The 22,811-nt window shown below is 47.4% G+C and overlaps 1 protein-coding gene across 5 annotated transcripts; it reads right to left on the reverse strand.

Annotated features, from left to right (window-relative positions):
- Positions 1-175: 175 nt before the first annotated feature.
- Positions 176-20,640, reverse strand: TMEM269 (transmembrane protein 269). 5 transcript variants are annotated; one of them, XM_081871342.1, is made up of 9 exons: positions 20,563-20,640; positions 14,509-14,569; positions 8,646-8,710; positions 7,609-7,809; positions 6,152-6,299; positions 4,823-4,920; positions 2,747-2,890; positions 2,040-2,240; positions 176-1,206 (listed from the first exon to the last, which is right to left on the reverse strand). In XM_081871342.1, exons 5-9 carry the CDS (start codon positions 6,199-6,201, stop codon positions 1,097-1,099), a joined length of 603 nt encoding a protein of 200 aa, XP_081727468.1. In that variant the 5' UTR covers positions 6,202-6,299; positions 7,609-7,809; positions 8,646-8,710; positions 14,509-14,569; positions 20,563-20,640; the 3' UTR covers positions 176-1,096. The 5 variants fall into 5 exon arrangements, with proteins under 5 accessions (XP_081727468.1, XP_081727467.1, XP_081727466.1 ...); XM_081871341.1 differs by lacking the exon at positions 7,609-7,809; XM_081871340.1 differs by lacking the exons at positions 7,609-7,809; positions 8,646-8,710 and having other exon boundaries at positions 20,563-20,639.
- Between the last annotated feature and the right edge of the window lie 2,171 nt (positions 20,641-22,811).

The raw sequence follows: 22,811 nt of genomic DNA on the forward strand, positions 1-22,811 counted from the left end.
GAAATGAGCTGGTTTCATTTTTTCCACTTGACACAGCTTGTGCCTCTTCTCTGGGAGACTACTCCGTATGGAGGTCTCTCCCCTTCGCAAAACCTTCCATTCCTCTTGCAGCTCTTCCATTCCTCTTGCAGCTCTTGCAGAAACCCCTTTTCACACAACACCAGATAGCAAGAACTGTTTTCCACAGTTTATTTTTTTAAAAAATGCCAAAACAAAAGAACTCATTTCAAATGTACATTTCCAGTAACACAAATCATCTCCCTTTCCATTATTATCTCCTGGGGGATGGGGGCAGGAAATAGGTTTTCCAAATATTTCAGTAATATGATCAATAAAACAAAAACATTGACGGTGCTCCCCGGCAGAAGTATTTGATACACCCAATCTTAGAACGGCAAATCTAGGATTCATACAGGTAATTTGATGGGTTCAATTTTTTTTTTGACAACCAAGCCTTCCAGGAGGTAATCACCACCCCTTCCCCCACGGGCCAGCTTTCACCCCACAAGCAGTGATCCTGCGGTGTTTCATTAGCCCTTTCAACTTTTAAGGTTTCAAATCCAGCTAGTTCGTACGTTGAAAATCCAGATGCTCTCTTTAAAGAAGACTTTCTGGCGAGGCTGCAGGGACCTATCCTTGGATTAGTTAAAAAAAATTAGCCAGTGACGAGATTTGGAGGCCAAGTTCTTTAAAAACCACCAGCGAGTAAAATTGTGGACTAAAAAAATAGAAATCTAAAAAAGCTGAACTCATTGCAAATCTTTTTCTCTTTCTATATACATATGTAAAGAATCTGTATATTTGTATGTACACCAAAAGTGGGGTTGGGAGTGTTAGCCAGATCACCCACTGTGTTCCCCAGACACCCAGCCTTCGCAGGGCAGAAATCCCACCCCCACGGCAGAGACCTCGTAGTTGTTCTGTTCCTAGTCAGGACAGTGGAAACGTTTCTAGGAAGGTTTTAAGTGATGCGTGGATATTAACGCTGGGTAGGCTGGTCTTTAGGGTCCTGGAGGGGGTGCCCCCACCGGGCAATTGCCCCACAGCGAGGTGCAAAAGCCGCTGTCCGTCCACGCATGACACCACACAAGCAAGGTTAGACTCTGTGGCTCCACAGAGCAGTTGGGAAGAAGATATACGACGAGGACCAAAGCAGGTAGTAGAGCGAGGCAAAGTACGTGGCAGAGAACATCACCATCAAGATCCCTGCAATGAGAGAGAGAGATTTCAGAATTGTAAAGTTGGAAGGGACTTCCAGGGCTCATCTAGTCCAACCCCAAGCAACGAAAGATTTTCAGCATGAAATTCTGTTTCCACAAAAACGAAAAATGCATGTTTGGTTTTTAAATTTCATTTATTCTGATACAGTTTTTTAAGACTATTTGCTGCCAATGGTTCCCCACCAGGACATTCGACAATAAGCATGTAGATTGAAGCCTATCAACATGATTTAAAATAACCAAAGAAACGCCAATTTGTCCACGATGGTTGGACAAAGGCTTTCCAGGCTACCAGCATGCAAGTTAATCTAGAAGCAGGGAAAAATCATTTCTACAGTCAAACCTCGGTTCCTGAACCGCTCCGTTTTGGAACGTTTCGCCTCAAAAACCCAGAAGTTTGGTTTTTGAACGTTTTTTGGAAGCCGAACGTCTGACGCGGCTTCCGTTTGAGTGCAGGAAGCTCTTGCAACCAATCGGAAGCCACGACTCGTTCGTCGAACATTTCGGAAGCCAAATGGGCTTCCAGAATGGATGTCGTTCGACAACCGAGGTTTGACTGTATAAGGATTGCAGGTTCTCCATAATTTTCAGACTGAACTGAATCATGGAATCGCAGAATTGTAGAATCATCCAGCCAAACCCCTGCGATGCACACAGCTAAGATAACATTTTGCTGTGACCTGATGACAAGGTTTCTGCACAAACCCATCTTAGAAAGGTTTATTATCTTTAGACAGATGGATAGCTAGAGAGAGAGAGATCACAGCATGAGGTTATCCTCATTATTTGAGCTGAAGGGGCCCGCTGCTCTGCACTCACCTCCTGCGAAGACGGCCTTCTTCCAGGGCTGAGACTCCAGCACCTTGTCGTGAGGGTAGAAGCCCTGGTCCACCATGAAGAGGATCATCACCATGGCGATGATACGCATCACCAGCAGGTTGCCTCCTGTCAGGAGGTAGGTGGCGGCCAGGACAGATGCTCCGTATGGACAGGGCAGCCCCCGGTACATGAACGGCATCCCTAGGGAGACGAGAGGAAAGGGAAGTGGTGAGTTGACTTGGAGCAAACTGTTCCTGTGGATGCGCCAAACCAGAAACATGCAAAACTAATGTGCAGAGGACAAAAATCAATTAAAATTCAGAAAGTTTGAGGATATAAGACATCATCTCACAGATTGGTTACAATACCAATATGCAGGGGGAATGGTTTTGAGGAGCTATGGAAGGTGTTTGTAGAATTTGTACTGTTAAAACAAAGGGGTCAAACCATCGCAAGAAGTGTTGAAATTTTGGGAGGTTGGATAGTTACAATGGAATGGTCTTGGTGGTGGGGTGCACATTTTTATCCTCATTTATTTATGGTTATTACTTTGTCAAAATAAATATAAAAAAGGAAAGGAGGGATAACAGTTGTCCTCTGGAAGAAACGTGGTCCAGACACCGATTTGCTGTCTGCACCCAGCTGTCATTAAGACCCCTGCAGCCAAACTCAATGGGGACATCTTATCGCCAAGGCTGTGGACTCACCGCTGGAGAAGAAACACAGGCGCGTGAACACAGCCAAGACGTACACGATCACCAGAAGCCCGTCGAGGATCCCGTGGGCTTGCAGGAGAAGGGCGGTGGCCAGCCCAAATGAAGTGAAATCAGCAAAATCATCCAGCTTGGCACCTACAGAATGTCAAAGACAGGCGCCAGTTAGCCCTGGGCAGGAGACAAGATGAGCACTCTGTAGAGGCCGAAATATGTAGTGACATTTCTCCATTATGGCGCCCTGGAAGGCATCAAACTCGAAGGTTTCATTTATTACAAATGTTAAGTCGTGGGTGAACATATCAGGCGACACAACGATTCTTCAGACAGCTTTTGTTTATTCACAGGCCAGAACTGAACTGAACTGAAGGGTTCAGCCGGCCTGCTTATATAGAGCTCAACTACAAAGCAACAGTAACAACTTTCTGTAACTATCCAATCACTGAACCTCACTTTCAATACCTTATTTGCATATGCGGACCTGAGTGAAAACTATCTACAGTATCCCCCTGCTGGCCCAAGGTGAGAACTTCAGTACATAACAACGAGAGCCGGTGTGACGTGGTAGTTAGGCTGCTGGATTAGGACCTGGGTGGACCAGGGTTCGGAATCCCCTATGCAGCCATAAAGGTCACTGAGGGGCCAGTTCCTGTGCCTCAGACTAACCCACCTCGCAAGGTTATTGGGAGGAGAAAATGGGGAGAGCTGTGTGCGCCATCTTGGGCTCATTGGAGGAGAAGCTGGGATACAAATGTAATGAATAATAAATAAATATTGGTGCCCCGGCCCCCTTCCAAAAAAAGTCCCAGGGAAGAGGTACCAGAATAATTAAAAAATACAGTTATATAGCTAGAAAATGCATAAAGACACCAACCCAAAATAAAGAGCACAGTATTGGAAGGGGAAACTGAGCAGGCCTGAAAGCGATGGCTGTCTCCCCACTTGTCATTCCTACCATACTGCCTTCGACAGAGGGCAGTGTATTTATTTCTTTAAGGAATTTGTGTTTTCCATTCTGTGCCTCAAAGCTGCTTACAGTAAATAATAATAATAATCCCTAAAACCCTAAAACACAATATACAAGATTTAAAACGTAGCTCGAAACATCAGAAACGTACTTATTTCATAAAAGTTACATACCACTTGATTGTACAAACAAAGCATAATCTCAAAGCACTTTGCAAGAAGAATAAAACAATGGCATGATCAGTATATAAAAAACAAGAGCCCCAACAGTGTGAAAGGTTCAAAAAATAATTGCAACAACTGATAAGCTAAAAGGCAGATTCAAAGACACCCAAGCTTTCTAAATGTCTGGGTAAAAGGTAAAGGTAAAGGACCCCTGACCATTAGGTCCAGTCACGACCGACTCTGGGGTTGCGGTGCTCATCTCGCTTTATTGGCCGAGGGAGCCGGCGAACCAGAGCAGCGCATGGAAGCACTGTTTACCTTCATGCCGGAGCGGTACCTATTTATCTACTTGCACTTTGACATGCTTTCGAACTGCTAGGTTGGCAGGAGCTGGGACTGAGCAACGGGAGCTCATCCCGTCGCGGGGATTCGAACCGCCAACCTTCTGATCGGCAAGTCCTAGGCTCTGTGGTTTAACCCACAGTGCCACCCGCGCCCCTAATGTCTGGGTAGGCTTGGCTAAACAGAAATGTTTTAAGCCTGCCTGACGTCAAGAGGCAGGGAGTTCCAAAGTAAACTAGAAAATGGGTATCTTACAGAACAAGTGATGTGTGCACCTGTAACAGTCCCAGTGGAGACATTAGAACAGCATTCATGGTGCAAAAGGTTTCTGCAATGAGGCTTATTTTGACCTGGCACCCAAAACTTAACAGGGAGAGTGCCTGTCTGATTCATCGCTGGCGGAGAGCAGCCATCGCTAGCTTTTTCCTCCTTGGAAATTTTTTTCTCTAATCCCCTTTTTGGTACATCTTGTGCGAGCAAATGCCATCCTGCCTAACTATCTGATCCGATGAGATCTTCCGGATGAGCGCTCGTGAGCTTGCTAAGCAACGGAGGTCCAAGGCCGGAGCGTGGAGGCTTTCGCAAGGAGGTACTTACCCAGAGCAGAACAAGCGTTCAGCTGCCTGGCAACGGCGCCGTCCGCAAGGTCAAGCAAAAATCCGATCAGGACCAGCCAGCATGCATAATTATATTGCCTGGTGGGGGGAGAGACGGGAGAGTCCTGTTACACATTGCCACGGCTGCCCTGCTGAGCGGCCTCAATGTTCCCAAAGCCGCCAAGCAAAGCAAGGAACGGTCAAGCGCATGAGGAGGGGATCGGGGCCTATCAAAGTGTCTTTGACCCTGGCCCCACCTCCTGTGCAGTGACACATGACCCTGTGTGGATGAAGGCAGACCCTCCAAATGACCCTATTTTCCAAGGGACAGTCCCGGATTGACAAATCCGTCCTGGTTTCTGATTTGATTCTGGAATGTCCCGCTTTTCCCTATTTAAATCGGGGAAATGTTGGAGGGTATGGAGTTATGCGACACCCCCCCCCCCCAGCCAAGGAGATAAGTAACTATAAAACCTTTAGAAGATATCTGAAGCCAGCCCCGTATAGGGAAGTTTTTAAATGTTCAATCCCTTGTTTATATATTTTTTTATATGTTGGAAGTGTTATAAGAATTTAAGGTCTCAAATATATGAATCAAATTTTCATAAGTTTACAAGGTAAACACATACGTAAGTATATAAACCACGCGTCTGAAATAGTACAGGAGAGCAATCCTGAAGCCACTTTTGACTCTCCCAAACCATTTGGACTCTCCCAAATTGACCTCAAACATTTCTCTGCAAGGAGGAAGGAAATGGGAAAGCCTCTCCAATGGTTTTTACTTACCTGTCTTAAGGGCGTATTTGTGTATGAATAGGGGGAGCCTGTGACCTGAATTCAGGTATTTACCATCACAAAAGAATAGCCAGGCTGCCCAGGTAAAGCAATTAGTGACCATTGCCAGGTATCATGGCAGACAGGATTTTTGCTGTAGACTGCCTCCTTCTGTGATGTATGTATGATGTTTTGGGAGGTGGTCTTGGGGTACAGGGTGGGCAATTTCAAAAGTCTGTTATGCATGTTGTGAGTGAGGACCCTGTTGCAACAGTTAATAAAGATCAGGGTTACTAGCTGCTTTGCTTCTCAATATTCTCTGGCTGGCCTCTGTTATTTTCTCCTACCAATAGGGAACCCACTTAAGGACTCTATATGGACCCCATAAGGGAAAAGGAGCAGGCTTTTTTCTTATAACAGAAGCCTCCCCGAGCGGTTGGGGCAACCTAATCAGATGAGTGGGCTGTTGTTGTTGTTGCTGCTGCTGCTGTTGTTGAATAGACACCCCTAGTTTCACTGGAGAAATGTTGGAGGACAAGCCCAGGGTCTGGCTTACCCATTCAGACTGCAAAGGACAGACGAGAGTCCCATCACGAGGTTGGCCATAGAGATGGAGTTGGCGACATTCTGGCGCAGGAACTCCAGAGCCTGTGCCCGTCTGGCCTGATCGCTCAGGAACAGCTTCTTGGTGTGTTGGAATAGACCTAAAAGGCGGCAGAGGAAGGAGTGAGCAAGAAAGGGGGAGATCCCGGCAGAGGTGTTCCCTATGTGCTGAGCATACATCCCCAAAGAGGGGCAGGCATTAAAATTGGGTGCATTAAAATTCCATCCCATCTGCCCTCCGCCAATCCCTTAAGGGGAATGTTGGGAAGTGGCCAATGGGAGCTGAGCGGAGGGGTGACCGGGCAGATCACCACCCCAGAATTTATGGTTTTTGGGAAGAGAGTGCCAGACCTACTTGTGTGAGTGCCTGGAGGCAGTTGGAGGATGGATGGTGGCTAACAGATCGAGGTTGAATCCTGACAAGACAGAAGTACTGTTTTGGGGGGACAGGGGGTGGATGGGTGTGGAGGACTCCCTGGTCCTGAATGGGGTGCCCCTGAAGGACCAGGTGCGCAGTCTGGGAGTCATTCTGGACTCACAGCTGTCCATGGAGGTGCAGGTCAATTCTGTGTCCAGGGCAGCTGTTTATCAGCTCCATCTGGTACGCAGGCTGAGACCCTACCTGCCACGGACTGTCTGGCCAGAGTGGTGCATGCTCTGGTTATCTCCCGTTTAGACTACTGCAGTGCACTCTATGCGGGGCTACCTTTGAAGGTGACCCGGAAACTGCAATTAATCCAGAATGCAGCAGCTAGACTGGTGGCTGGTAATGGCTACCAAGACCACATAACACCGGTCCAGAAAAACCCACAATGGCTCTCAATACGTTTCCAGGCATAATTCAAAGTGTTGGTGCTGACCTTTAAAGCAAGCCCTAAATGGCCTCGGCCCAGTATACATGAAGGAGCTTCTCCACCCCCATCGTTCTGCCCGGACACTCAGGTCCAGTTCCGAGGGCCTTCTGGCAGTTCCCTCACTGTGAGAAGTGAAGTTACAGGGAACCAGGCAGAGGGACTTCTCGGCATGGCTGTCAACTTTTCCCTTTTCTTGCGAGGAATCCTATTCAGAATAAGGAAATTTCCCTTTAAAAAAGGCAAAAGTTGACAGCTATGCTTCTCGGTAGTGGCGCCCGCCCTGTGGAACGCCCTCCCGTCAGATGTCAAGGAAATAAACAACTACCTGACGTTTAGAAGACATCTGAAGGCAGCCCTGTACCTGGAGGTTTTTAATGTTTGATGTTTTATTCCGTTTTTAATCTGTTGGGAGTGGCCCAGAGTGGCTGGGGAAACCCAGCTGAATGGACAGGTTATAAATATATTATTATTATTATTATTATTATTATTATTATTATTATTATTATTATTATTAACCTACAATTTGCTAAATTGTAAGAGAGAGATCGAGATCTACCTGGACTTTAAAGTTAACGCTTTGTTCTCAGTTTGAAAGGGAGATTTTCCGTAAGCCCCAAAAGGCAGCAGCAGGAGGAAAAGTCAATGGGTATTTGGCTCCTGCCACTGGGCAGCCTCCAAAACACTGGCCATTTGGAGGGGGGCTGATGATCCCAGCAGCACCCCCTGGTGTTGGCTCCCATTAATGCATGAGAAGAGCCTGTGGGCAGTGGGTAAGCAGAATCAAAGCACCAGAGCCCTCTCCCCTCTTATTTTTAAAGCCGGTGCAATTGCCGGCTCCTGTGGCAAGGAGTTCCGCAGATTAACATGTACTGTTAAGGCATGCTCAACCTCCCTCCATGATTGCATCTCTCCAGACCGATGCCACCCTTGTGAGATTGGGCATGCATTAAGTTGTGTCCCCCCCCCCATGCTTTGGGGTGGGGGAATCCATTAGCACAGCCTGCCAAGAACTTTGTACAGCTGGGCCTGGTGAGTCTTCAGCCTTAACCCTGGTTAGCAAACATTGTGCCAGTGAATCTTGCTTCCTGCGTGCATCTACTGCCTCCCAACCCAACCCAGAGAAGCCTTTAAAAGCCCGCAGTGGCAAGGTGCTTTGCAGAACTGCAAAACCATGCAGGAAAAATCTGGAAGTGGGATCCCCGCGCCCCAAAATGGTACCAAGCTGGCTTTATACCAAACACAGTAAGAGGCATTTTAGGTTTTGCAGAAGGTGAGGTATCAGCACAGAAGGAAGCGAACAGCAGCCCACATGCAAAGGTATAGCTCAGCCCCTCCCGTTAGCGTTTGTCTCCCAGCGCTATGACGATCCCGTTTCTCAAAAAAGCATCTTGTTCTTAGTGATGCTTCTCTTCTCGTTCTCCCCCCACCCAATTTTAAACATAAAGACCAGCCCCGCTCACAATTCATTAAAAAAAACAAAAAACAGCAAACTAACAGCCCTACTTGCTAACACTAAAAATAGATTATAGTTTATCATAACCCCAAGGGGGAAAGGTCTACTCTTGAGAAAGTGTGAGAAGGGACATGTCCTACTAGCATGTTTTGCACCCTGCCCTTGTCGCGTTTCCAAATCCCGGAAAGTTCGCGAGATTCTTCATCTGAAAGAAAACAGCAGATCAGAGCAACCCCGAAAAAAATAAATTTTTAAAAAATCACCCAGGAATGTGAAACCTGGGTTCACGCGCGCACACACACACAGGCACACACACACAACTGCTTGAGCCCATCCCTCTGCCACCGCTGGGCACCCACCAAACTGCCATGATCAAAAAGAACCTGATGGAATCATGGAATGGTAGAGTTGGATGGGAAACCAGTGGGTATCTAGTCCAACCCCTGAAAAGATGCCCCCCTCTGAACTCTACCCAATGCAAAAACCCAGAAATACATTTTGCTCATTCAAGAGCTGAACCGATCGTTGGGGCAGCAATTGTGTGTGTGCTTAAGTTAACAACCACCTCATTTTTACTCCCCTTCCTTTCTCCCAAAACCAACAGTTCAGACTCTTGATTGATCGGTATAGAGCCCGCCATCCAAAATAAGGGTGGTTTTTTAGTGACGGACTTTAGATCAAGCATACCCTTCCTCACTTGAGAGCACTATCCCGCAGTAACTAGATTGGTGCTCCCAACCAAAGGGACTGATTTTTATACAGTGGTACTTTGGTTCCCAAATGCCTTGGTACTCAAATGTCTTGGTTCTCAAATGCTTTGGTTCCCAAATGCTGAAAACCCAGAAGTAAGTGTTCCGGTTTCCGAACGTTTTTGGGAAGCTGAACGTCCAATGCGGTTTTCAGCTATTGTTTCTGGGGCGCCTGCACTAATCAGAAGCCATGCCTTGGTTTTCGAACATTTCAGAAGTCAAACGGACTTCCGGAACAGATTAAGTTTGACGCTTTTGTTTTTGCTATTTATTTTGCATTTTTGTTTTTGAGGCTTTTCGGTGCATTTGTTTTTGTGATTGTGTGGGACTCAGTTCAGCTATGATTGATTGACTGCATGCACACGAAAGCTCATACCTAGAACTAACTCAGTTGGTCTTTAAGGTGCTACTGGAAGGAATTTTTTTATTTTGATTGATTGAGTGACTGTGAAAATGGATAAAATTTCTATCATCAGTGCAGGTAAGAAAAAAAATTAATTTTAATTTTTATCATCTATAATACTGTCTTATTTATTTTATAGTACAGTACAGTGGTGCCCCGCAAGACGAACGCCTCGCAATACGGAAAACCTGCTAGACGAAAGGGCTTTCCGTTTTGGAGGCGCTTCGCAAAACGAATTTCCCTATGGGCTTGCTTCGCAAGACGAAATGTCTTGCGAGTTCCTGCGGGTTCCCCCCCCCTTTTCCTAAGCTGCTAAGCCGCTTATCAGCTGATCCGCTGATAAGCCGCTTATCAGCTGATCCGCTAAAAGCCGCTAAACTGCTAATAGCGCTAATCCGCTAAGCTGTCAATGGGCTTGCTTTGCAAGACGAAAAAACCACTATACGAAGAGCCTCACGGAACGGATTAATTTCGTCTTGCGAGGCACAACTGTATATTGATTCTTGCTTTCATTTTATGGATCCATAGTCTCGTTGGATAGTAAAATTCATGTTAAATGGCTGTTTTAGGAGTTGTTTTTAAAAGTCTGGAACGGATTAATCCATTTTATATTACTTTCTATGGGAAAGCGTGCCTTGGTTTTGGAACGCTTTGGTTTTGGAACGGACTTCCGGAATGGATTAAGTTTGAGAACCAAGGTACCACTGTATTTACATCACACAGCTGAAAACATTTTCAAGCACACTTTCTTCGCTTCGGAACTTACAAGTACTTGTATTGTGAACTTGGAGAGAATTACTGAATCAACTGCGCCAGCCAGGGACGGATAACAGCGACTGTTTTCGCACCATCACTGGGAGAGAGTTGGTGTCCCCAAATATCTGTGCCTTGCCCCCAAACAACAAGGCAGGCCACAGGTATTTTACCCGAAACCAGAGGACTTTGTGCCTCTGCATTTAAGAGATGTCAGTTCCACGCAGAGATTTATCGGCTGCAGATAAAACTCAAGAGTTGGCAGCTTGAAGACATACCCCGTGGCTCCCATTTGCAATGTCTCCAGCCCCGGTTTCACTGGATAACAATGCAACAGCCAATTAATAAACCCTGCTTGTGTCATACCCGTAATTCTGGATTCCACCCCATCTCTCCACAGACCTTGCTTCTTCTGGGACTTGGCTGCAAATATGAAGCAGTCCTTGTAGGCAGTTCATGGGTGGCAAGGGAGATGCCAAAGGAAAGGGTGCTGGGAAGGACATCAGTGTTACAACATACCCGCTTCTCATAATACCCATCCCGTAATAGTTTGCAAGGGCTAGCCTGGTCTCTGTTGCATTTACAACCAGCTGGCTTTCCCAGGTGTCGACTGGCAGAGCTTCAAGATCTTGAGCAGGCATTGGTCCACTACAACTCCCATCATCCCTGACAACTGGCCAGGCAGATGGGATTTGTAGTCCAGCAACACCTGGGCTTTATGTAGAGGGTGCTATTGTGCAGTGCTCTGTAAAAACAGAGTCCACACATTTTGAGGCAGGGAGAGGGACATTCCCAGACCTCCTTGCAGATGCTGCTGAGGACTGCACCGGAGACATTCTGCATTCCAAGCAGGTGATCTGCCACTGGGCTACAGCCCTTTCCTTTCCCTCTGTTTGGGACGAGGCCCTGGCTCAGCGGTAGAGCATCTGCTTGGCATGCAGAAGCTCCCAGCTTCCGTTCCCCAGCAGCATCTCCAGCCTGAAACTGCTGGAGAGCCTCTTGCCAGTCAGTGTGTAGAAAATACTAGCCTAGATGGGCCAAGGCTCTTACTCTGTCTAAGGCAGCATCATGCCATATGTGAGACGGACTCGGCCACTGGATGATCTGAAGACCTTGAGATATGAAAGCAAGGCAAGCGGGGGAATCCTTTGGCGTTGCCCAGATGAACAGAAGGACCTTTGTGTAGTTCATGGTCCCAATTAGGGTTGTCAGCAGCATTCCAAACCCTGAGACTTCGGAGTCCAAACCTGAGACCTAGGGACATCCCCTGGTGATATCACAGGAGAGGGGCATCCCCTGGAGACAGAGGTTAATTGGGACAGGGGAGGGCAGTGATGTCACAGGGGCAGGCCCGAGAGACGGAGGTTAATTGGGAGAGGACATGGGCAGATACAGATACACACACACATACATACACACACCTGCCCAAATATCTATGCTATAATTTGTAGCCAGCTCCTGCTGGGCTGAAGCTTGCAGGGTGCATAAACAGACTTCTTAATATAATATAAAAACCTCTCTCACCCACCTGGAGATTTCAAGCCCTGCACCTGCCGCCTGGAGGGGGCCAGGCATCCCTGGAGGCTTCAGGTCAGACGTGGAGGTCTGGCAACACTTAGTATCCATCCCTGTTTCCTCGCCATAAGATCCCTCCCCAAATTCCGTTGCTTTCCCACCTCCCAAACAGACACAACATCCTGCCTTGCTTTAAAGCTTGCAGTCCAGTCTTCCCCAATGTTTTGGACCACAGTTCAAATGCCCCCTTCCCCAAATTCTTCACCATTCTGCTTATTTATAACTACAGTGGAGCAAACTCAAAAAAGCAAAAATCCACCCACATGCTATTATTATTATTATTCACACAACCTCAGGCAAACCGGATCACACCAGGCATGAATTCTGAAGGAGCTCTAGGATTTTTCTGAGCAACAAATATATAAGCGTAGCCAGTTTTCCTCGGCAAACTAGATCCCAACTCGTGCCGTTTGAGGCAGGTTTCTGTACTTATACTATGCATAGGGGGCTGGTGGCCGTTGAAGTAATGAAAGGGTCGTAGAAAATAATCATAATTAAGTCAGTCCCGATTTGTCGAAGCTCAGAAGAACGGGTTGTGCCTGGGATCAGAGAGCTCCGTGGAAAACCTCCAAGGACAGAGCGGAAGGGAGAGGAACCAGAGAGGAACGGATGTTTCACAGATATCTGCAACCACTTGACCCTTCTGCCTTCTTGGGAATGTGGGAGACACCCAGAACGGATTGACTGTAAACAGTATCCGCAACAAACTAATGGCACCAGCCGTTGATACTGGCAGCTAAAGGGTGCTGATTTTTTAAGGACATATGGTGGATTCTCAACCTGGGAGTCATAGATATATTTAATGGGCCCAAGTCAGCTGTGTCTGTTAACTTCAATGGGTCTGCTCGGAGTAGGGCTAGCATTGGATACAACCTAATATCCTGGAGATTTCGCTTTCTCTCTTTTTTTAGTTTTTTATTTATACTTTTCAAATTTATACATTTCATTAGTTTTACAATCAATTTAACATTTCAAAATTTGACTTCCTCCCCCTCTTTCTGCAATTCCTTTAATTTATATTTTAATACCTTCTGCATATCCAAGTAGTAGTAGTAGTAGTAATAATAATAATAATAATAATTTATTATTTATACCCCACCCATCTGGCTGGGTTTCCCCAGCCACTCTGGGTGGCTTCCAACAGAATATTAAAATACAATAACCTATTAAATATTAAAAGCTTCCCTAAACAGGACTGCCTTTAGTTTAACTAAATTTAACTTGCTCATTTAATTATATACTGTAAATAAATACTCTTATAAAACTGCAGGTCATTACAATAATCCTGCTAATGTTTTTATCTGTTTACAATTTATCTGTAAATATTCAATAAACCATTTCTATTCTTTTATAAAAAGTCTGCTATCTTGATTTCTTATTCTTCTGGTAAGTTTGCCATTTCTGCATATTCCATAAGTTTTTGTATCCATTCTTCCTTTACTGGGACTTCTGCTTTTTTCCACTTTGGGGCAAGTGGGCATTCTTGCTGCTGTAGTAGTATACATAAATAAATTTCTATATAATTTAGGTAGTTCTGTCCCTATAATTCCCAAAAGAAAAGCTTCTGGTATCATCTAGTCCAGAGTTTTCCAAACTGTGTGTTGTGACACATTACTTAAAAGGTAAAGGACCCCTGGACGGTTAAGTCCAGTCAAAGGCAACTATGAGGTTGCAGCGCTCATCTCGCTTTACTGGCCGAGGAAGCCGGCGTTTGTGCACAGACAGCTTTCTGAGTCATGTGGCCAGCAGGACTAAGCCGCTTCTGGCGAACCAGAGCAGTGCACAGAAACACCGTTGACCTTCCCGCCAGAGCGGTACCTATTTATCTACTTGCACTTTGATGTGCTTTCGAACTGCTAGGTTGGCAGGAGCAGGGAACGAGCAACGGGAACTCACGCTGTCGCGGGGATTCGAACCGCCGACCTTCCGATTGGCAAGCCCTAGGCTCTGTGGTTTAACCCACAGCGCCACCCGCGTCCCTGCAAAACTGAATTACTGTGTCGCAAAATGATGCCTGTCTAAAAGGTGTGTCACCAACATGGAAAGTTTGGAGAGCTCTGATCTAGGTCAACCTATGCAGGATCCATTTACAGGGATTGAGCCTGCAACCTTGGTGTTCTCAGCACCATGCTCTAAGTCTAACCAACTGAGCTATCAAGATGCAATCCGAACACTGAAATCAGCTGAGCACAGTTTGCAGGGTGTCTTCTAATACAGTGCGCGTGTTTCATGTGTCAGAGGCCAGGGTAAAGAGGTGCAGTCTTCAGCATAAGACGCAGTGCAACAAAGGTGTCAGAAGCGCCTCCATGGGGAAGCATTCCTCAGCACAGGGGCTGCCAGAACAATTCAAATCAAGTCACAAGACTACGTTTTTTGAAATAACATTGGGAAATTTCCTTCCTCTCTGGTTCCCAAGCAGGGGGTGGGGGTGGGCAAGGTTATTCCACCCATCAAAAACCATCCACGAGTTAAGAAACAGCCCAGGAAGAGTGAGTGGGAAACTGAGCTATATTTGAGACTCACCAGAAGGGGGAGACAGCATCCACATCTTTGCTGGATTTCTAGAGGACCTTGCACTCTGTAACTGGAGAGAAGAGAAAGGATGTTTAGAGATTTACAGGGAGTCACTAGCCAGGTTCTCAGGCAGTGGAACACCATACACTTAAAATAGACCTCCCCAAAAATAATATTTTTGTACGGGCTGCTGGGAATTGCAGCACTGTGAAGGGTAAACTACAGTCCGCATGATTCTTTTTGTTAAAGGGAATCCAAAGGGTATATAATTATAACTTGCTTTGTTTTTATTTTGTTTTGCTATTTGTTTGGAACTGGGGAAAGCCGTGGAAGGGAAATTTTGGTCGACTTTAGGAAAAATGTTTAAGAATGAGCAACAATGTTTAAGTATTGATGTTTAAATTTGGATAATAAGGATTTGCTGAATTAATAATTTAAATTGGAATACAAGAAGGGGAGGTGTGAGGAGGTCTGAGAAATAAGTTAAATGAAAATAAGTAATTGGAATTATATGTGTTTTAAAATGTTTTTTTCTCTTTTAAATTTTGTATTTTTGTATTTTTGTTATTTTTTGTTTAATTGTTGTTTTTGTCTGTTTTTATTGAAAATGCCAATAAATATTCATTAAAAAGAAAAAAAAAGATTCTTTTTGTTAAAGCTGCTGGAGATTGTAACTCTGCAAAGGAAAAACGACAGGTGCCAAGTTCCTTTTTGCAGAGGGTGCTGGGAACTGTAGCTCTGCAGGGAATAAACTACAGTTTCCAGAATTGGTTTTTTTTGTGTGTGTGGCTATAAACCTATGCAGCCTTAGATTTCAGATGACAAACTTCAGCCAAGCAGGGGGGAATAAAATATCCAGGGAAGGTTTGTGTATATTATTAAACCATGAGTGAGATTCACCCCCCACAATTTGGAGAAGTTCAGAAAAAGGGCAAGCCAGAATAATCACGGCTGTAACCAGGGAGGGGGAATCTAAAAAAGCTGGGCTTGAGTGTTGCAGGTCAATTATTAGTCCAGTTCTAATCTACTCTATTCTATGAATCGTAGAATTGGAAGGGAGCTTGTAGGTGATCTAGCTAAACCCTCTAGGAGAGTCCACAACTTCCCGTGAGAGTTGGTTCCTCTCTCTTTCTGCCAGAAAGTTTTTCCTGATGTTTAGTCATAATCTCCTTCCTTGATGTTCCTTTTTAACGTTGAAAAGGAACGTTTTTGATGTTCCTTTTTAACCAGGCCTTTGGTCAACCTGATCAACATGCGATACCCTTCTAAAATGTGGCTCTTTTTGGGGGGTGGGTGTTATTGGGTTATTGTTTTTTATTTTGATTTTATATAGTGTGATCTTTTCTGTGAACCGCCCTGAGACATCCAGGTGAAGGGCGGTATATAAATTCAACAAACAAATAAAATAATAAATAAATAAAGGCTATTTTTCAGCTGGAACTAACAGGAACCCAATTTGCCATTCTAAGAGAACAAGGGAGGAATTCACGGAGAGTTCTGGCACCTCTTTTTCTAGAAAAATAGCCCTGTTTAAATCCATCGGTTTTGGATTTATTCCTAATTACCCGCATAATCCTGGCAGAATAGAAAATCCATTTAAAAGGCGTCCGCTGGGTCTCTGTTGGCAGGGCATTGCACCAGACTGGGTCAATGACACGAAAGGTTCAGTTTGCTGTTAGCTGGCTCCATTAATCACAGTGGGTTTACTCTGAGTCAGATGCAGCCCAGGGTCTTAGACCCCGTCCTCAAGAAGGCAAAAGCATCTCTCAAACCCTTTATCAGACTGGTGTGTGTGTGTGTGTGTGCGCTTGAGAGATATGTTCCTCTTGAGAGAGAACAACACACACACTTTCCCAGGACCAAAGTCTTCTCAGCTGACGCATGTGAAGTCACATGGCACTGGGACAGAGGCCATGGAGTGCAGAGATGGCAAGGAGCCAAGGCCATTCAGCACCTCTGCCAAATGCTTCCCGACCCAGTGACCCTCTCCCATACGCATATCGCGTTTCCGAAACCCCAGCTCATTTTATCGGGCAGTGCCTCCGTCTGGAGGTTGCAGAGTGCAAACGTCTGTCCCAGAATGGAAGATCTAAAGGGAAGCTGAGTTACTCTGCACAGAGCATCCCATTTGGGGGAAGAGGCAGCTTCAGGAAATGTGGGCGGCAAAGGGAGGGACAGGCTGTTCTGAACTCCTTGTCCTAACATTCAAAGTCCTCCTGCAAGCAGCGCTGGCTTGTTTTCCGATTAGGAAAGAGGGTTGGCTTAAGCTGTTCCTCTGTTCTGCCCACCCCTGGAATGTAAGGACATAAGAGCCCTTGTGGCTCATCCGATCCAGAATCCTGTTCCCACAGGGGCCATGCAGATGCCCCCAAGGGGAGTCAGCCAGCAGGATTCGAACACAAGACCAACCCTCCCTTTCTGCGGTTTCCAGGAACTGGTATTCAGAAGCATTGCTACTTGGCAAAGTAGAGTCACCTCTCCTCCTTGTCTAATCCTCTTTTAAAGCCATCCAAATTGCTAACCGTGACTGCTTCCCGTGGCAGGGAGTTCCGTAGTTTAACTATGCACTGCCTGAAGGACTTTTCTGAATCTTCCAACCCTCAGCTTAGTCTACGAGTTCTAGCGTTATGAGAGAGGGAGGACAGCTTTCATCTATTTGCTTTCTCTATGCAATGTATAAAAGGGATGCAGGTGGCGCTGTGGTGTAAACCACTGAGCCTAGGGCTTGCCGATTAGAAGGTCGGCAGTTCGAATCCCCGCGACGGGGTGAGCTCCCGTTGCTCGGTCCCTGCCAACCTAGCAGTTTGAAAGCACATCAAAGTGCAAGTAGATAAATAGGTACCACTGGAGCGGGAAGGTAAACGGCGTTTCTGTGCACTGCTCTGGTTTCGCCAGAAGCGGCTTAGTCATGCTGGCCACATGACCCGGAAAAACTGTCTGCAGACAAACGTCGGCTCCCTCGTCCAGTAAAACGAGATGAGCGCCGCAACCCCAGAGTCATTCGCGACTGGACTTAACTGTCAGGGGTCCTTTACCTTTAATGCAATGCATAGTTTTATAAATATCCATCATGCCACCTCTTCCTGACCTAAAAAGTCCAAAACTTTGCCATTTTTCTTTGTAAGTTGTCACTCCATCCCCTCGGCCATTTTAGTAAACCTTTTCCAATGCTATAAAACCCTTTTCGAGGGGAGGTGACCAGGAACAGTCACTCATTTTCTCTCTCACACATATATAAACACACCCCAGCTAGGGAGCCCAGTCCCTTTTGCAACACATAACATTGCTGCCTTCTAATGCAGGAACATAGGATGCTGTCTTACAGAGAGTCAATCAAGATCAGTATTGTCTGCACTGATCTGCAGCAGCTTCTACGGGGTTTCAGGCAACGGGTCTTTTGCGGCCCTAACTGGAGATGCCGGCGCTATTGAGCCCTAAGATTCCAGTCCTCATGGTTCTAAGCAAAGAGCTGATTTTAAAACGCCAGAGGATGCTCTCTACTAAGTCATACCACCGGTCCAGCAGGCTCTGGGTTTTTTGTTTGGAGATGCCTGGGATCGAATCTGGGCCCTTCTGCATGCCAAGCAGGGGCTCTGCCACCAGGCTACAGCTCCCTCTCCCAACAGGTCAGAAAGAAACCTTTTGCACATCCCCTTCTATGGGAAGTTACAGATAGGTAGCCGTGTTGGTCTGCCATAGTCAAAACAAAAAATTCCTTCCAGTAGCACCTTAAAGACCAACTAAGTTAGTTCTAGGTATGAGCTTTCATGTGCATGCACACTTCTTCAGATACACCTGTGTATCTGAAGAAGTGTGCATGCACACGAAAGCTCATACCTAGAACTAACTTAGTTGGTCTTTAAGGTGCTACTGGAAGGAATTTTTTGTTCCTTCTATGGGAAATCACTGGAGGGTGTTGGGGAAAATCGAACCTGACACAGTGGTACCTCGGGTTACATATGCTTCAGGTTACAGACGCTTCAGGTTACAGACTCTGCTAACCCAGAAATAGTACCTTGGGTTAAGAACTTTGCTTCAGGATGAGAACAGAAATCGTGCTCCGGCAGCGGAAGGCCCCATTAGCTAAAGTGGTGCTTCAGGTTAAGAACAGTTTCAGGTTAAGAACGGACCTCCGGAACGCATTAAGTACTTAACCCAAGGTACCACTGTATTAAGGGGATGCAGGTGGCTCTGTGGGTTAAACCACAGAGCCTAGGGCTTGCCGATCAGAAGGTCGGCGGTTCGAATCCCCGCGATGGGCTGAACTCCCGCTGCTCGGTCCCTGCTCTGCCAACCTAGCAGTTCGAAAGCACGTCAAAGTGCAAGTAGATAAATAGGTACCGTTCTGGCGGGAAGGTAAACGGTGTTTCCGTGCGCTGCTCTGGTTCGCCAGAAGCGGCTTAGTCATGCTGGCCACATGACCCGGAAGCTGTACGCTGGCTCCCTCGGCCAATAAAGCAAGATGAGTGCTGCAACCCCAGAGTCGGTCACGACTGGACCTAATGGTCAGGTGTCCCTTTACCTTTACCTTTACCACTGTATTACTAGGCTGCAACAGGCAGCATTATCCTTGCTGATCATTAGCCAGCTTAGCTGCTGAGAATGATGGGAGTCGGTCTGGCAACAGGGCACTAGGGCATCACATCAGCCAGCAGCAGCCTGATGCCTGATGCCAGCTCACCCCACCTTTAAAGATTCTTCCAGGCTAGAAGCCATTAGAAACTCTGCCCCCAGCTAAGGGTGTCGTCCTCCTCAGCACCATCACCCTATCGCCATGGCAACGGGGAAAACGCCACTAGCCACAATGGCCAGGCTCCTCCTACCTGTTTGTGGCCTCCAAATAATACCAAGTGGGGAGAGTTTTGCTCTCGCATTCAGGTCCCGCTTTTGGGTTTCCCGGAAGAGGCATTGGGGCTGGCTGCTGTGAGAGAAAGATGCTGGGCCGGGTTCTGGCCTGATCCAGCAGCCAGCTGATGTTTGTTAGTGGGCTTTTTAGAGAAAGCCAGGCCTCTCTCCCAGCTCTCAATTTCATCTCAGGGTATCAAAGCACAGGAAGATGAAAGCAGCCCTATCTGATCAGCCTGCATCTTCACTGTTGTCCAATGGGAATCCCTCACGAGAAAGCAAGAGCCCACGCCCTCCAAGCACTTGACGCTGAAAGGTAGACTGCCTCTGCAGCTGGAGGCTTCAATTGGCCATCCCACCCAACCGCCCTTAACAAGAGGGGTCCTGACCTCTGCCATAGCCTAATGGAAGACCGCTGCTGAGCAGGTGCAAAGTGCCCTTTCTGATTCCCTCTTTCCTGATGGGGGGGGGGCCGCATTGGCAGCAGCATCCTTCTTCCCTCTCTCCCTCCTCCAGGAGATTTGGAGGAGCGTGGGGGGCCCTCTCACAGCGATGCCCAACTAAGGGGGCGCGGATATCCCGCGAATATGGCACTCCTATATACAGCCAGGTGGCTGTCGCTGCTGCTACTCTCCGGTGCGCTTCTGGAGGCAGCCTCCGTCCTTCCCTCAACGGTGCATCCGGGGGGGGGGGTGGTATCCCCGTAAGGAGGACGTGCGCCAACTAGCAGGCCAGGACTGGTGCTGCGACGCGTCTCTCCAAAAGCGCCCAGCGATGCGCCCAGGGCGCACGGAGCCAGGCGTCACCGCGTTTGCCTTGCGCCCATCCCCAGGAGACGATTCCCGGCGGAAGGGCCGTAGCTCAGTGATTCAAGGGCCGTAGCTCAGTGGTTCAATCCCCGGGTTCAATCCCCGCTGCCATCTCCAGACGGGAGGGACAGATTCCTGCCTGAAATCCTGGACAGCTACTGCCGGCCAGTGTCAAGTCTGTGCAGACAATATTGAGCTAGCTGGACAAGGGTCTGGCAGCTATTCTGTGTGTTCTCCTCTCTCTCGGACGCACACAGAATCCTAGTCGAGTTGGAAGGGACCCAAGGGTCATCTAGTCCAACCCCCTGCCACGCAGGAATCAAAGTGGGGCTCGGAGATGAAGCGTCTCCTGCATTCCCGACTGAGCTTCTGAGTAAAGGGATCGAAGCTCCGGCGCGCACTCACTCACCAACTCGAATCCGGTGCGACGCCGCTTTCACCCTCTCCGAGAGCTGCGGATGCGGTCCAACGCTGCGGCTGCAGCTTATATGTTGCGCATCTCCCCCCTCCTTCCCCAGACCCAGAAAAATTCCACAGGAAGGGGCGTGGCTAGGGGGGGACACCCTTTTACCCCCCCGCCCCCCTCGTCTGTCTCCCTCGCCGCTGGACTGCGCCCCGAGAGGTCCATGCCCGCGCCACCACGCGCCCCTCCGGACGCCTTGCAAGCGGAGACGGAGGGAGAGGCGGGGGGAGGAAGAATTAAAGAAAGATCCCTTGCCCAAGTGCTCTGACCCACTTCCTTCATTTGCATATTATGCAGATGAGTTGTTGATGCCGTTAATCACGTGGAACACGCACACCCCTTTCGTAAGCGCTGCAGCTTGGAAAGGGGAAAAAGGCGAGATGCGTTTGGTTGGTTGGTTGGTTGGTTGTTCCACGGGCGTGTTCTGTGCTCGTCAGAAGCCGGAGGACGGCGGCCCAGCCCTGCACGCCTTCTCGGGAGTAAAGCTCTCCGCACCACCCACCCCCGCCCTGTGCGCTCCTCCAGAGCGGTGCCCATCAGATGGTGGCAATTGGGAGCTATGGGGGCCGTAGTCCGCGTGGCTGACGAAGGCTGAGCTGCCCGGTCGACTTATTTGGCTCTCCCTCCCCCCCTCCCAGCCCAACTGCGCTGCCGCTTTAAAAAAAAAAAAATCTGGGTAAGGAAGTCCCTGACAATCATTCCCGGTTGTGCTGGTTACCTCCAGCTTCATTGCTATGCAGAGATCTAAGTTAGCTTCCATACCTAGATCTCAGAGGTAGCCGTGTTGGTCTGTCATGGTCAAAACAAAATAAAAAAATAAAAAAACGCATCATCAGAGATCTACAACCTCTCCTGGACAATGACAGTTCTCTTTCTCAAGCTCTGGGAGGAAGACCTTTCATTGCCTCCAGACAGCCCCCCAATCTTAAACAACTCCTAACCCACAATAATACTATAACCAGACTTAACACGGACACTGGCACCAGAGCCTGCAATAAACCCAGATGCCAACTTTGCTGCCACATACACCCGGACAACACCATTACTGGCCCCAACAACATCACACATACCATCTCGGGACTATTTAATTGCTCATCGTCTAACATTGTGTATGCCATAAAATGCCAACAGTGTCCTTCAGCTCTCTATATTGGACAAACAGGCCAGACCTTACGCCAAAGAATAAATGGACATAAATCCGACATCAGGAACCACAAGACAGAAAAACCAGTAGGAGAACACTTCAATCTCCCAGGACATTCTATACAAGATCTCAAAGTAGCTGTTCTATTACAAAGGAATTTCAGAAATAGACTGGAAAGAGAAGCTGCTGAATTGCAACTTATCACCAAACTTAAAACTATGGAGAGACCTGGTTTGAATAAAGACATTGGATTCTTATCTCATTATACATGACAAAGCCATTTTTCACCTTCTCACCCCTTGCTTTTTCCTGTTAGACCTATTGCAGTCGTTAAGAGTCGTCAACAGGCTCATCGCAGCTATCTGCCAATCACCCATTCCCACCACCCTTCTGAGTAATACCCCTCCCCACCTTCTCACTATATAGAAAGGTCCGGTGACTTCTGTTTCAGTGTATCTGAAGAAGTGTGCATGCACACGAAAGCTCATACCTAGAACTAACTCAGTTGGTCTTTAAGGTGCTACTGGAAGGAATTTTTTTATTTTGTTTAGATCTCAGAGGGTTAGACTAAATAACTTTGGGGGACCCCTTCCAACGCTGCAATGCAATGATTCACTGGAGCCATCTGTCAGGGATTCTTGAGCTGTGATTCCTGAATTGCAGGGGTTGGACTAGAATATTATTAGTAGTAGTAGTAATAGTAGTAAAGGTAAAGGGACCCCTGACCATTAGGTCCAGTCATGGCCGACTTCTGGTGTTGCGGTGCTCATCTTGCTTTATTGGCCGAGGGAGCCGGTGTACAGCTTCCGGGTCATGTGGCCAGCAGGACTAAGCCACTTCTGGCGAACCAAAGCAGCACACGGAAACACCGTTTACCTTCCCGCCGGAGCAGTATCTATTTATCTACTTGCATTTTGTTGTGCTTTCAAACTGCTAGGTTGGCAGGAGCAGGGACCGAGCAACAGGAGCTCACCCTATTGCGGGGATTTGAACCGCCGACCTTCTGATCGGCAAGTCCTAGGCTCTGTGGTTTAACCCACAGCACCACCCG

This window comes from Podarcis erhardii (assembly GCF_964252035.2).
Source record: "Podarcis erhardii genome assembly, chromosome: 7".
Taxonomy (NCBI): Eukaryota; Metazoa; Chordata; class Lepidosauria; order Squamata; family Lacertidae; genus Podarcis; species Podarcis erhardii.